The sequence below is a fragment of the Copidosoma floridanum genome, unplaced genomic scaffold (assembly GCF_036245765.1).
Source record: "Copidosoma floridanum isolate Cflo_tuat_1 unplaced genomic scaffold, Cflo_Japanese_pri ptg000019l, whole genome shotgun sequence".
NCBI lineage: Eukaryota > Metazoa > Arthropoda > Insecta > Hymenoptera > Encyrtidae > Copidosoma > Copidosoma floridanum.
Window position 1 is genome coordinate 20780876 of NW_028321896.1, and position 15663 is coordinate 20796538.

Sequence of the window (15663 nt, forward strand, 5' to 3'; positions counted from 1 at the left end):
GCGGTAACTGCGGCGCGAGGGGTTGGCCACAACTCTTCCTCAACCGCATCTTCTGCAAACAGATAAACAAATACCTACATAAAATAGTCATTCTTATTGATACTATACTACCCTGTTGCACTCATACATTTTTTTTTATACATTCATCTGTGTGATAGGACGTGTGACACACGTTTCGATGCATTTGATACAGACAGTAAGTAATACCTAATGGGCGAGCAAAATGGATGTATAAGTATCGAAGTATGTATATACATACATGTCGACACATTTGGCACAACATTTTTAGAGTATAACAGTGGTGTTGCGTATGTACGTATACTGAGCAGTAATAATCTCGCGCGCGCATGTTTTGACTAAATTGATAGATAAGAGCTGACCTCTTTTATATGGAACTAGGCGCGAATCGCGCGCGAGAGCAAAGTCGATATAACTATATAAAATGCGTGGATTTTACTGTCGCTCGATCTCCGCTCTTTCTACAATAATAAGTATCTATATATTCTCTGGCCGCTGTGGCTGAGAGTGTGTGTGTACGCGAGCCGCATACCAAACTCGCCCCTTTCCTCTCTATATCTTTTAGCTTATACTCCACCCATGCTCGTTCACTCGCTCGTTCGCAACTATAACTTGTTTACCAAGTTTTCAGGAATAATGAAAGAGCGAGATTCGGTGCTTTTTTTTCATCTCTTTCCCCTATACTATTATATTCGTCGATAGTCCGAACAAGAACAAGAACATTTTGCAGGAGTTGCGAGTCTTGCATGATAATACAGTATACACTACATTATACGTACGCCACATGATGAACGGCCGCATCATGATGAGATGACAGTGTTACATTATATTTTTTTGTATGAAATGAGATGAGAGTACGTATACCAGATACGCAAGATGAACTGTGGAGCGCAAGATATTATCAAACTTGTACGTGCCTTATAGAAAAATTGTCGAGATGGTTTGAGATGTTGTGTAAGTGTATATCGTAGAGGTGAGTATTGCATGATGAGTGCAAGTATATGTTTGCATTAGAGTATATATGCGCATACACATGTACACAACAAGATGAGAGTCATGAGAGAGAAAGGAAGGGAGAAGAGAAGCCACGGCGCGTAAAAATCCGCTTGGCTCCGCGCTGGCTGGCTCGTTCGGCTGCCGCGGCAAACGACGGCACGACGGCAGCCGATCGGGGCAGACAACATGGCGCCGGGACTGACTCGCTCGCCTCGCTCCTTCTCTCTCCCCTGCAGCGCTCACTGCTCCCCCACCTCTCTCTCTCTCTCTCCCCCCTGCGCTACCGCACTTCTCTGTCCCTGTTCGCTCGCCGACCGGAGAGTGGTCGTCGGAGACCCGGCGTCGCCTGGGATGATGTTTCCCGCCTCTACAGCTCACACACTCGCTTGCCCTGTGCAGTGTCTCTCTTGCGATCTTCTTGCATATTAAGGTAAAACGCCCAATACTTGGACAGATTTTTCGAAACTAATTTTAACGCTCATATTCCGAAGTTAATGTGCAATACTTCCATATTTTTTAAATAATTACTTGTAATTAGGATGCCTTAGGATTATATAACACACAAAAAATGTTTTAAAATAGCTCTTAAATAATAGTTATCGTACATTTTAAAACATGTCAACTTATCGGAGTAGTTGGACAATCATTCTCGACTGTCGTAGTAGTTGGACAACCTTGAAAACCAAAAGTTGGACAATGCTGCAGTACTTGGACAAGTTGGAAAGCAGTACTTGGACAATACTAACTTAAACGATTTTACAGTTGTATAAATTACGATAAGGCACAAGTACTTATTAAAACTAAAGTATGTATTTAGATAAATACCTTATAACGAAAAAATGTTAACGAAGGGGATAAATAATAACAAATTTATTACGTAAAATTCGTAAGTAAAATTATTAATCTTTTTTCCAAAAATAATTTATTAAATGCAAGATAAATCCCTCAGGGTGCATTTTGATTTTCAACATTTTCAATTGTGAGGAATCGCACTTCTCCTTCTTGATTTGAATTTTCTTTAGAAGGAACTGCATCTCTTCAATAGCAAACGAATTATCCAACTCAATTAAGCTCTCACCTCGGTACTCAGTTTTTTCAATTATTCTATCAGTGAGATAGTGTAAAACCAATTTTACTGTTTTTTTTTTAATTTTGTTATTTAAGATTTATTTTTAATAAGACTATAATTTTTCTTACTTTTCTTTTTTGTTTTTGTTGTATGACCTCCACTTTTGTTCTTTTTCATTATTTTATATTTTTTTAAAAACATTTTTCCTCTTTTCAGAACCCATACTTCATCTGTATTTACAGTGAATTGGAGGTTAACTTTTAAAAATGTTGAAAAAACAATTTTCTTAAAGCGGTGCACCCCTTAACAACAAAACTGATTAGTAAAGTGTTTTTTTTCTACAAAGTACTTCACTTTTTATACACTTTTGTTTAAAAAATTCGCATAAAAGATTAACTACGTTAAAAGGTAAACAACTTTGATTGTATGTCCATGTACTGGCTACGACGTTTTTGTGCCTATGACCTGAAGTTGGACAAGAGCTCCACGTCTGTCCAACTACTACGAAATCGTGAGGTGTACTTGGACAGCTAATTTTACATTATAAAAATTTTTTTTGTCCACGATTACATTAGAAATATTGTTAATTAATGTAAAAGTTGTAAAATAATACCATACAGCATTTATACAAATGCATTGGATTAATTTTAACGAGCATTACCTATTATCAAAATCATAGAAAACGGAGAAAAATTATCGCAGTCTTATGGCGCCTACGGTGAAATTTAGAATCATTCGCATGTATTAAATGTTGCTGAAATTTTTTTAAAAATTCAAGTATATCATCAATAATAATCATAGCAATATTAATCTATTACGTTTTTTAAAATATCTCTTTTTTATTTGCTACAATGACTGATTTTCCACTGTCCAAGTATCGGTCTGAATTTCAGTTTTGTCCAAGTATTGGGCGTTTTACCTTATACGTTTTTCCTATAGCGACGACAATACGACATCGAGGATGACGATTTTGTCGAGAAAAAAAAAGTATAGATGCCATGCTCATGGGGCTCATGTTCGGCTCGTCATACCAAAGTGTTAAAGGAGAGGAAGGAAGAAGGGAGGGCGCCTACGCCTACAACATGCTGTACTAATGTACATAAGCGTGCAATATTGCAGGCTTAAGGCCAGCAAAATAAGTCAAAGAACGACTGCGGTGGCACTGGGTATATGGCACGTCTCTCTCTCTCTCTCTCTCTCTCATTCACTTTTTTCATCTTGCTCGGTCGTGCGGCGGTAAGTAGTAGCATAGCCTGTAAAGCGCTGCCGGTGCTCTAGCTCACATAGCGCCTCGTCGTGCTGTTTCTCTCTCTTGCTCGCACACTCGCTCCCTCGACCATTCCTGGAAGGGTAAACGTATAAACGGTCCGAGGGGCGCGGAGCTGGCAGCTATAGCGACCGAGCGGGGGGTCATGAAGGGAGGGAGGGGGAGAGGCGCGTCAAATGCGCTGCTTGTAATACTCGTGTGCTGGCTCTCCTCGCCCGGCATGCGAGGGGAAGAGACGAAGGCGAGCGGAGCGATAGAGGGGGTATAGCCGGTCGCAGTGAGAGAGAGTGCCAACCTCAAAGTATATTGAATGCGCGGGCGGGAGAGAGACAGAGCAAGCCGAAGCGACTAAGAGTCTGGCGAGGCTGGCACTCTGGCAGCAGTACGACGAGTCAGTCAGTCGTCTGGTCTACAGTGCGTTAGATGTTTGACGAGGTGAGTCGTAATAGTAGTACGCCCAGCTCAGCGTAGCAGCAGTAGCTACAGTAAGAAGATACCAATAGAGTGGGGAGCTCGGTATTAGTTACGGCATCCTCGGCTGTAATCACAGTTAAGCCCTGTAGCACCGAGGCTTGAAGAAACGTTTCTCACCTGATCTTACCGTCTGCTCGAGTTAACGTCGTTGCTTCATGTGTCATACGGAAAAAAGCTAATGGTTCTACCAAAAGATGAGATTCTGCTCGAAGCTTCTGCTACTGACTCGTCCTCAACATAGTAAGTTTTTTCATCGCTGTACCATCATCACGTACAGTAACATTCACCTCGTGTTCAACAGTGTACGTTAAGTGGCCGCAGTGGCACGATTCTCCGAGTGGCGCCTCCATCTCCTCTCTTAGACTGGCCTTCTCTTCATCTCTTTCTCTCCCGTTTGCTTTGGTTTATTTTTTCTTTTCTCTTCTTATGTTCACTGTCCGGTATTTCGTTTTAACTTGGTGATGCTTACCCCTGCTACCGCTGGCACAGGTTTTCTGCCGCAATACAGGTATACGTTGGGTAGCATTCACTAATATTATACTCACATACATCCCTCGCACTTTCCTCGGCGGCGTTGAGGCAGCAGCGGCCACCGTCATCATCATCGCCGTCGTCGTGTCTCGTTCGTACGTACGTTTTACCCGGGACCAAGTGAGCGGCAGCATTGTGTAAGCCGTTCCCGGCGCCAACTGTGCTTAACGCCACCGGTGCTCCATCCAGAAGCGGCGCGAAAGTGCAAAACAAAATTGCAGTAGAAGCTGTAATAGTAAAATTATAGTAACAATAGTTGTGAATTAATAAATTTACAAGCATGGCATACGAAGTGAGTGAAGTGCTTAGCGAAGACAGCTCTGTCATCGAAATGCTACGAACCAAGCCCCAATCCCGGCAACGACAGCAGCAGCAACATCGCCCACATGACTCACATTATAGGAACGTCATGGGAAGCAGGCGTATATTTCCACCTTCGTTTAAGGTCAAGGTGCTCGACTCCTATCGCTACGACGATGATTGCAAGCTGAATCAGCGCGCAACCGCACGTAAGTTCAATATACACCGGCGCCAAATACAAAAGTGGCTCCAAAATGAAAAGACTCTGCGCGAGTCTTGTCTCAATGGTGTTAGTACGGCCTCGAGCAGCAGTGTTGCCATCCCCACGGCTTCTCCACCACAGGACCAGTCTTTGCTCAACCAACAATACCATCCGCAATCGAGCGAACCAACTCCAGTTTCGCCGGCCTTGAACCTCAGTCTTGCCAGACTGCACGGCGACGAGCTGGCCGCTCAGCAGCAGCCACCCCCTTCACCGAGTACAGCGCAAGCGCTCGCTATTCACCAGCAACAGCATTCGCCACAGCAGTCGGATTACCAATTCCGAGTCTCGCCTGCGGCAGCTACGACGCTTGCCGTAGCAGCCACCGGATATCCGGACTTTAAAAACAGCCTTCCGATTCGTCAGCCGGCGCCGGATCATTACGCTACCCCAGTTCACCAGGCACCCGCCAATTACCCGATTCTCGACGTGTACCATCACCAGCCGCTGGTCTACCAAGCCCATCAGGAGCACCAAGCCTTGCCAACCATCACCCAACATTGCTACGAGCCAAACCTCGGTGAAAACCTTCAACGAACGCGTTACCACCCATCATCGCACTTCCCGATGACCTTCGAGCCGAAACCCGAATCCTCCTCGTCCGCGTCCTCTCCCTGCTCTACCTCCTCGCCACCACTCCAATCTGAAGATGAGCAGAAACGTCGGGCATCATTCATCTCGTCGACCAATATCAAAATTGAGCGCGCCAGTCCAGACTCGTTGATTACGACGACGGTCCCCACCACCAGTCCCATTTTCTCCAAAGCCACGCAAGCCCCAATCCCAGCACCGATTCCATTACTCAGACCCTACAACACTCAAAGGCCTTTGAAGCGCGAACGTTCTGACGAGGAGGACAACTGCGAGGAGCACCATTTTAACGGTTACCATCCCAAGCAGGCTCGCAGCGACAGCTGCAGCCCGTCCGCTAACCATGTGGACCAAGTACTTGTGAATTCTCTGCCACTGAGCCCAGACAGATCCAGTGCCTCGTCCGATAGCGAAACGGAGCCGCAACCGTGCGGAAACGCTGATCTCGCCCGCCGGAGGTCCTACACCTTAGGTTTCAAGGTCAATGTGCTCGACGCCTTCCACAAAGACAATGAAATCGGGCAAAATCAACGAGCCACGGCGCGCAAGTTCGGCATCAACCGCCGCCAGGTACAAAAGTGGCTGGGCCAGGAGGAAGATCTCAGGGAACTCTTGAACATGTACAACAGCGGAAATCGTCAGCGCCTGGGACCAGTCCAGGAGACCGAAGAGTCGGCCGTAGACATGAGGATGTCATTTGTCGCTATTACCGATCTCGGCCGGATCTCGCCATTGTCGCACCATCCAGAACCCTACAGCTCGAAGTACAAGAACGCCATGTCACCCAGCAACTACATCGATTCCTCGCTTACACCGCCCTACAGCTCCCCAGGCTGCTCGTTATCTTGCTGCCCGGAAGTGCCCCAGACGTATTACTGCTACTCGCCACCCGCTGACTTAAAGTCGTTGAAGCGCCCAATGCGCACACCGTCCTGCGATCTACCACTGGCCAAGAAAGTTCACGCTGAAGTTGTAGATACAACCCAATTTCCGGAACAGGATGAACCTGAACAGGAGAGCGCACTCTGCCTGGTAAAGCCAAAAGGCGACTCGACGAGCCAGCACAAGCAACAGCAGCCCGTGGAACCGGTCTCGAGCACCGTATCCAGTCCTCTGGCAGTGCCCGTGGTGGTACAGCCGTCCCGCAAGAAGGATGCTATCCTCTTTAAACCCTACCTGGACAATCCCGTGAGCAAGCCCTGCCTCGATGAGTCAGCCAACAACAACTGCCAGAACGTTTGCAACCTCAACGAGCGATCTGGCCACGATCTCAAGCTGGAGCTGAGCTTCAAGCTGCCGGTCAACTATAGAGCTCAGGAGGTGCAGTCTCAACCCTCGTACTTGGACGTCTCCCAGGCAAGAAGTGCCTTCGTCAGGTATCCCTCGAGCGTTCACTACTCGTAGTCTCACCATAATATTCAGAGCGTTGCCTTAATTGCCTTAATTGTACAATATACGTTTATTATTATATTTTACGCGTAGTGTTATATATACTTATTTTGTTGGAGGACTGAGAGAGCTGAACAGATGGGATCTAGTCGGTAATTGAGATTTAATCCCTTCTAACGAAAAATTGTTTTAAATTTTATCTTTGTACTTTGAGGTTCGGTTCTCACTCGAAGACATTATCAAACGGAAAATAATTTAGCAATGAGACACCCGTCGTATTATTTTCCTTATTTACAATTTAAAAACAAAATTGTACACATATGTAAATAGACATATTCGAGCGCTAAGCAGCAGAGATATTTTTGTACCTCATAAGGTCAGATAAAAAATTCTGAGATAATGTTAAGTAACAATAACTTTTTTTCTAGACTTGTTACAATGAAATCAAAATGGTGAAGAAAAAAAAAAATTTTTTTATTGCGTGCCTTCACTTTCGCTGAGAAGAGAACTCGCGATCGGTGCTTTGTTGAATGCAGGATTCAAAAGAACGGAGTGCGATCTCGATTCAAAGTCTTGACGAACGAAACAAATACTAATTGCAACTCATGTGCCTTAAACGTGCCTAAGCGTACGGATATATAGGAAGATAATATTTTTAAGAGATATATTGCTCATTTTAAACAGTATTTGTTGTTCAGACTGCCAATCGAGCCCACAGCAAAGACTAATTGCATAATAACGCAACACACATATACGATGCATATTGATGTATTTTTTCCAACGATTGTCATAGTTGTATATACAAATGTTGAATAATCGTATTTGTGTTGTATTTTTATACAATTGTTCTTTTTAACTTTTAACGTAATACAAGCTTATGTATGTATATACATATAATTTATATAGCTGGAGCAGATTTTAATAACAAAACGGAGCATACCGCCTAATGACTGAAAAAGGAGCAGGTACTCGCCTAGTGCCTTTAGCGTGCTCCCTAGCATCTAAGCGGTCCGTTGCATCATTGCCCACATGAGTCTAAAGCTATCTATAGCTATCTGTATATTAACTCATTAATAATAATATTTTATAAGGTAAGGCGGCACTATTTTTCCTGAATACTGATTATATGAAATATCTCATATTGCGTACGTAAAATGCATGAAAAATATCATTTTCGTTCACCTCTTTCTCCCAAATTTTTCCTCCCCTTTTTCTATGCACTCGATGCTTCGATTATAAATATATTAAAAATTTTCTTCTCTACTATATGATTTTTTTAATCCATCTTACTGAAGGTACGAGATATTTTATGTAATTGATACTGAGGAAAAATATTACCCTCACATCTTATACAATATTCGTCTTTTGTATATATATATGAGAGAAAAAAAAAAAAATTAATAAAGAAAGAAATTGCTCTATACTGTAATGAAATGTGATAAAAATATTCTTTATAAAGCGAGCGATGATTATTTTTACGATGTATTATAGTGCCTGCAAAATTTTTAGAATATGTATATTTATTAATGAATAATTAAATATTATGAAACATTTGTTGCACGATACAAATGTCTAAACATTCACACACGGAACCACACCGTATTTTTGCATTGTTCTCGCCATTTTTTTTTTCTTTGTCGTATTAACATTAATGACATAGGCGATGAATCACAATGTTTAATAACGTGCTTGTTTCGCACGTTCAAAATTTTATTTCATTGTTGTTTGTTTGTTTGATTTTTGTCGAGATACGATTTTTTCCATGCATAATATACATTATACAAATACTGTATCGACTTGTAAAAAAAAAAAAAAAAAAACATTAAAAGTTAAAATTTTATCGATTACGAAAATCGTCCCTTTTTCTACTTTCAAAATCGAAAATATATATATTGTATTAACTATTTTATTGTATTTGTACGTGTACATATTTTGTATATTCTTATAAGCGCGTAGCTGTATAAGATAATACGACCTTAAAAAACTTATGGAATTTGAGAGAAATATAAGAGATTATTTTAAACACATAAAACAAAATTGTTGTTATTACGTGCATTCTTCCTTTCCTCAACTTAAATTTTTTGCCTCTTCATAAATTTCTACGTCTTGAAAATATACTTCGATATTAATCGAAATGTATCAAGTAATTTTTTATTAAAGAGTTGATTCAAGTAACGATAAATAATTTTAAAATTACTATGAATACAAAACCTTAATTTTTTTAATGTATTCAAAATTTTCTGACAACCGAAGGCTGAGCCCATTTTCGAACATTGACGTTTTATATGTAATTTTTCCAAAATGAGAAATCGCTTCTCTCAAGCATTTAAAAATGAATTGAAAACGGTTACACCGCATTGACGTCTATCTCACTAACCCAAGTATTCCAAGTTGCCGTAAAATCGAAAAAATTAAAAATTGAGGTACTAAGCCAATTTACATTAAAAGCTATAAGGATATATATCGATGAACCTGAACCAGTGAGCTTTTTAATTTTCCATGTACACGCAAAAAGATTGTACGGCGTAAAATATTGGTATTGTTCGACAATCAATGAAATTCAGCGATAAGATCGTCTGCGATTAGGTGTTTTTGTAGAACCGTAATTGAGGTGATATATGCTTTCCCAATCGCACAGTAACGTAGAACAACAAAAAAATGATTGGTCATAACTAATCTTCGGCTTTTTTAGTAAACAATTTTTTAATTTTTCAATAACTGAAACAGTCGTGCCCGTTTCCTGGAAACTCGAGCTTACTGGAGTACTAAGATCGTCTCGATTTCGCGCTCGTCTCATCTTGAAAGTACCTGCCAGTGGCGCGAGGCGAGTGTCAGTGAAAAATCGGCGAAAACACGCGCGTGGCGCTCCAAAGAGACGTACTTGCCTACCTTTAAATATAGGAAACAAAAGAGATCGCGGCCAAACCAAAGCGGCGCTTGTAGGTATACTGGCTACCACGAAGGCTAGCTGTAGCTTCGATACACTAGTTTTTCGAGCTCTCGTGAATCATAACATTATTTCCTCGAATGATTTCAAGAAAATGTAAAAGAAAATAGGAAAAAAAGCTAGTAGCCTCGACTTCTTCAGGAGTGGCATGAAAAAGTGTCGCAACACCGAACACAGCGACACCGTGCCCCCCAGTGGCCGAGATAAAGTCGCGCGCTCGCATTGTTTTTCCGTTATCTTGCTCGCCCGCCGCAGTGATAATAGGCCGAGATAGAGGAGGGAACGGAGAAAGAGGCTTCTTCAAACATTTCGAGCAGCCCATCACTCGTGAGTGCCTACACCCATAATTGGAAGAACTTATGCTTGGTGCAACTAGACAACTTGGACCTTCAAGTAGACATCAGGTATTGAGTAGCAAAGGTCTGGTTACTTAAAGTTAGTGAAACACTTGCGCACGTAATTCTTAACGGCTTGATCGCTCGAGCAAGTCGTCGCCAACTTCATACTACATACGAAATAATTGAGCTATACTAAAGGCAAATAAAAATAAGATTTTGATTAAAAATTATCAAATTAAAAAAAAAAATTGACTTATGCCACCATACTATATGGACACAAATATTCTTAGTTAACACTACTTCGCTTGGCTCAGTGAGCTCATAACCATTTTTTTTAGATTCAGCCCTCCCCACATATTATATCACAAGCGATTGAGCCCCTGTGACAATTTTACATGAAAGAATGTCATTTCCCAGCGAGAGATGAAAAACTCGCCATTGTGTGACATTAATAATTAAATTAGACCTATTGAACGATGGCGTGTTTATCGGGTTATTATTAAGTATTGCAAAGCTGCAGCAGCAGCCAGCCGAGACGAGCAAACATGTCACTCGTGCGCCAACTACTGCGAGCCGATTCCTTCCTTCTTCTTCTTGTCGAGTTGCCTATCCTCATTTATTTACTGTATGTCGCGCGATTTACACACACACACACACATATGCATGTACGTATATATTGCAGTTGCAGAGAGCACAAGTGCACGCAAGAGCGCACGTGTGTGCATAATAATGTGTGTGAATGTCGTGAATGAGTCGATGAGCGCGCGACCGATCGTCTGACCGAACGGTTAATTCTCTCGGCTGGCGCGCGGGCGGCTAATTACCTGCGTCGCATCACGACGCAGACAGACCATCTTATATACTTTGTACTGCGCTCATGTGGTCTGCAATGCTCCGAAGCTCCCACAGCTATTGATTCCGAGGCATTTTTGCACGGGACTCGAGTCGTTCGATTAAATGCTACGGCGATCGACTCGACTGCTTTTTTTTGCTTTTTTTTTTTTTTTTTTTTTTTTTTTCGATTCACAGTGGGTGCAGTGTGCAGCTCTCGAGCTATTTTTTTTTGCGCGCCATCGCTCGAATACGTAATTATTTTGTCAATCGCTTCGTGAGACACTTATCAATGAGCCACAGCTCGTTGGGAATTCCTCGTACGGATAAATTGTTTAATAAAATAAAAAATTTCCCGATTCTTAGGCCGCAGCGATGCATGTTTGCGCGTCTCGTGTTGTTACGCAACGTTTATTTCCATTTGTCGCACAGCGACGAAAATAATATTTTGTCAGCGCTCGAAGCAGTGCGAGACGGTGGAAGGGTTGATGAATCGCGCGTAATTGCATTTTCTTCGACGGCGCTCCGACACCTGCAGCTGCACTCGCTTGTTTCATCAAAGTGAAAAATATCATTTCAATACCGTATTATATAGACTTTGCGTTACAAATGTACGACGAGAAAGTTGCGAAACAAAACGGTTCGATAATTTAATTGGCGAGGAAAAAGAAGAAAGAAAACGTTAGCGCATATACACATCGTCCGTCCAATTATTGTGGATAAAAAGAAAGTAAAAATAAATCGGCAATTCTTCCACACATTTGGAGAAAAAAATCACATTTATTATATACTATTTACAGGAATTGACACGAATATAACAAAATACAAAACCTTGTGCGATTGAAAAGTACCTGCGCAAACAATCAAACGAACCCGATCTCTCGGTCGATTTGATATTTGCCTTCCCAAAGCCAAAAAATTGCCGAACGCAAAAAACCCAGCAAATAAAGCAAAGTACGATAAATGTAAAAGTTTGCATACGCACAAGAGTCGCGATTTTTCCCTTATCTCCCGCAGCACTACATACATGTATAACACTCTCGCTTTTGCTACAAAGAGGAGCCGCGCGAGAAGAGATCGCGTTATCTCGAGTGAAGGCAGCCGATGAGGATGAACAATGCACAGAGTGCAACTTACGTAGATCGGCGCTCGATCTCCCTGCCCCCACATTATGATGTACAACAAATGGCCCGGGGGGGAGGGGGGCTTAAATGGCGCTAACCCGAAAGGCCACCACCGACGCACGCTACGCACATCACGATTCCTCTCTGTCTCTTTCTCACTCGCACGGGTATCTATATATACGCTTGAACTTGCTCTAAGCGTCGAGAGAGCGTCGTAAGTTATATTTTTATCTCCTCGAGTCGGTAGCATCGGCCGAGGAGATACGCTGCGTTAATCTTCTTTACACCGATAGATAGATACCTTGTGCTTTGCCGCTAGAGCTTCTGCACGGGCCGCCCGAGCTTTCGCTTGAAAAACACCGCCGTCTTTTCACGCCGACTCGCTTTGATTCTTGTGTTGTATACATATACACACCCACGCACGTGTGGTCTTTCCTCGGATGCTGTTGCTTTTGCTTTTTCTGTTTCTTTCGCACTGCATCTGCATCGCCCGTCCTTTGACACGAGCTCATTCGTGAATTTTGCAGTTTTCCAAACGGTGCGGCGTGTTTTTTTCTTGGATGCCTGCGAGCTATGAGTCGCCTGAGGTTGCGAGTGCATTGACGCCACACCAAATACGCCAGAGATATCGGGACACGTCGCTGGTCATTTTTAAAGTAAGGTACCTCTCTACTTTGTGTGCCTCTTTTTTTTTTTTTTTTTTTTTTTTTCTTCATTTCAATCTTTGCTTTTTCCCTTAGATCTTTATTTGTCTTCTGAAATGTCACCACCGTGTGTACGTATATGTATAAGATATAAACATTTTGGTTTTGCTGTATAGCTAACGCAAGAGTTAGAAAAAAAAAAAAATTCAACTTTTTGTTTTTTAATGCCAAAAATCAATTTAATACAGCTAATCAGCTCAGATCGATACAATGCCAAAAGAAAGTAAGTATGTGCTTTGTTTTTTTACATAGGAACAACAACAATATCAATTGCGAAAAATACGTGAAAGCGAACGGGATCTTACATCGTATCTAAGTTTTGGTAACAATCGAAGAGTCATGACGTACAATAGCAACGGCAACGAGCCTGTAGTGGTCCACAGGAGCACAACTAATGCCGTACAGAGAGCAAACAACTATGTCGAACTATCCTCGCAAATTTTCAGGATACATCGGAAGCCTCGTGACAGTTGCGCAATTACTTGACTTTTTTTTTTTTCTCTTCTTTTTACATCTTTGTGTGTTTTTATGTGTAAATAGCGTCGCAAAGTCTGTATAGCAAACGTATTTTTTTTATTTATCAATAAAACTTTAAACAAAAACAATAATCACATTATTTAAAGCAATACATCGGATACTCGAAAACACTCCTAAAACTATTAGCCAGCTTTGCAAATCTGATCAGCCATTACTTTAAAAACTTATGTACACAAAAAAGTTCAACATTCAATTACTAGTGGTTCAAAAAAATTATGTACATCACAACAGATCAAGATTGCCAGCTTCATTGGAATTCAACTTTAGTAATCTCAAGGTACACACTCTATAAGCTTACAGATACAATTCTAAAACAGATTTCTTTTTAAAAGAGAAAAAAAAAAAAAAAAAAAAAAAAAACGAAAATAAAATTATGTATAAAAAAATAATATACAATATTCTTTGTCTTCTGAGATTCCTTCTCAGTTCATCAGTGAGAACAACCAGAAGCAACACGATTTTTTTTCTTAATGTTACGTTGCTAATACTAAATGGATAAAATTATCTGGATAACTTAGGTGCTCCGATAACCATTGCAGAGGTGTATCCAACGGAGGAATGATTCCATGTGTACGCACTACAGTTGCTGTGGAGAAAAAGTTAAATAAATGTTTTAAACAGATTCATCGAAAACAATAATGAAGAAAAAAGAAATCTATTGTACTTTGTTCGCTATCTGGAAATGTTTCGTCTAATAAATTTTTTAGAGTTTTTCTCTGACCTTCCTCGCCAACAGGCTTCACCAATTTTTGTACATATTTATCTTCGCTAATGTAACATCTAAAAGGTATGTATTTGAAACCTTCATCACCACTGGGTTCCATCAGTTTGCGATTCACAGCCCAAAATTGATCAAACTTGTCGTTCAAGAGTCCAAGCCACAATTGATTGTGATCCTTCTTTTGCATACCAGACACCACTTGACCTCGATGCTTCAGGACGTCTGCTTCTTTGACACAAGACAAAAAATATGACTCCACAACATCTCTGGAATAAAATATGAAAATGATAAATAACAGTTATTCCGACAGCATAAGATAACAAGTTACAGCATACTTATTTTGACAGCGCATTAGGACATCTTCAGGATACTTGTCAAAGTGAACTGTTATGTGCCAGGGCAACTGAATGTCGTTGTGATAGAGATCCATAAGCACTCCAATGGGCAGATGCCATTTGAGAGGAGTACCATTAAACTCCAGCCACATTTCAGTTTCTTGTTTATCTTGGATTTCTTGCTGAATGTGGCGCAAAAAGTGTTTTCTAACCTGCTCGCGTTTAGGAATCAAAGTACAATTAAACATCGCATATTCACAATAATTGAAGATAACGAAACGTTGCAAACAAATGATGATTAGCTTACCTTGTCGGTACAGAGAGGAAAGTAACTAAGTCGAGGTAACATCAAATAAAAAGGATCGGGAGCCTGTAGGCCGTAGATCTCTTCCGAGTCCAATTCAAAACAAACGGGAATCTTGCCTTCCCATATTTCTCGCAACACTTCACGATCGTTTGCCATTATAAAATCGTTGGACACTCATTGACGTGTACCCGAATCACAATATACAATTAGCTTTGGTAAACATTTCGACAGGTAATGTCAAACGCAATAACATTGATTTTGATGTTGTGTGTGGGTTATGTTTCCAACTTTCGTCGATAAGTATTTCCTTCTCTCTTTTCTTCCACTTTGGCAACATGAACCCACCGCCATCGCCCAGACGCCCACACCATAAATACCATACACCATATACCTATATACGTTTTCGTATACCATTACCATGTAGTTTTCTGATGTAGTAGTCGTATTAGTAGTGTCATAGTTCCGAAGGAATCACTTACTTATCGACAGCAGGTCAACGAGAACTTGTTATAGGTACCTGTATCGACCAAAATCGGATAACAATTTTCTTGCACGTATACCGCCCGTAACTTGAAATAATATTTACAATACCAATCTACGATAAACGGTATTATTTATCTTTCGATGCTACGAATAACCAGTTGTTAGTTCCTGTCCTATATGCTTTTTGAATTAAGTAACAAAGGAGACACAATTATTCGAATCCAGATGATGTTAATTTTTCGGTGTTATGTCCACAGACAAATTTAATTATAATATTAATTAAAAAATAAGAAGCCTCAATTTATGCGAAACACTATGTACTTGCGTCCTCGCATTGAAATAAGGCACACCAGCCATTACAATACATATTCATGCAGACACTAAGTACATAGATAAAAAAAAATTAATTTCTCACGCGCGTGTGGCATCACGAATTAAT

General features: G+C 41.0%; 3 protein-coding genes across 3 annotated transcripts; 2 read left to right on the plus strand and 1 right to left on the minus strand.

Moving 5' to 3' along the window:
* Positions 1-3760: 3760 nt before the first annotated feature.
* LOC106641017 (uncharacterized) lies at positions 3761-8901 on the plus strand. The gene is made up of 2 exons (XM_089593062.1): positions 3761-4064; positions 4126-8901. The coding sequence occupies exon 2, from the start codon at positions 4636-4638 to the stop codon at positions 6910-6912; it is 2277 nt and encodes a 758-aa protein (XP_089449188.1). The 5' UTR covers positions 3761-4064; positions 4126-4635; the 3' UTR covers positions 6913-8901.
* Positions 8902-12690: 3789 nt separating this feature from the next.
* LOC111642970 (uncharacterized) lies at positions 12691-13440 on the plus strand. Its single transcript, XM_023389845.2, has 2 exons — positions 12691-12793; positions 13094-13440. The coding sequence occupies exons 1-2, from the start codon at positions 12698-12700 to the stop codon at positions 13325-13327; spliced, it is 330 nt and encodes a 109-aa protein (XP_023245613.1). The 5' UTR covers positions 12691-12697; the 3' UTR covers positions 13328-13440.
* Atg5 (autophagy protein 5) lies at positions 12953-15054 on the minus strand. Its single transcript, XM_014355238.3, has 4 exons — positions 14742-15054; positions 14435-14646; positions 14043-14365; positions 12953-13964 (listed from the first exon to the last, which is right to left on the minus strand). Exons 1-4 carry the CDS (start codon positions 14895-14897, stop codon positions 13852-13854), a joined length of 804 nt encoding a protein of 267 aa, XP_014210724.1. The 5' UTR covers positions 14898-15054; the 3' UTR covers positions 12953-13851.
* Positions 15055-15663: the final 609 nt, after the last annotated feature.

Excerpts from the sequence above, each read along its gene's own strand:
- LOC106641017 (XM_089593062.1), top strand. The coding sequence starts at position 4,636 with ATGGCATACGAAGTGAGTGAAGTGCTTAGCGAAGACAGCTCTGTCATC.
- LOC111642970 (XM_023389845.2), top strand. The coding sequence starts at position 12,698 with ATGCCTGCGAGCTATGAGTCGCCTGAGGTTGCGAGTGCATTGACGCCA. Across the intron at positions 12,794-13,093 it reads CGTCGCTGGTCATTTTTAAA|GAACAACAACAATATCAATT; the intron begins GTAAGGTACCTC and ends TTTTTTACATAG.
- Atg5 (XM_014355238.3), bottom strand. The coding sequence starts at position 14,897 with ATGGCAAACGATCGTGAAGTGTTGCGAGAAATATGGGAAGGCAAGATT. Across the intron at positions 14,647-14,741 it reads TTCCTCTCTGTACCGACAAG|GTTAGAAAACACTTTTTGCG; the intron begins GTAAGCTAATCA and ends AAACGCGAGCAG. Across the intron at positions 13,965-14,042 it reads ATTTCCAGATAGCGAACAAA|CAACTGTAGTGCGTACACAT; the intron begins GTACAATAGATT and ends TTTTCTCCACAG.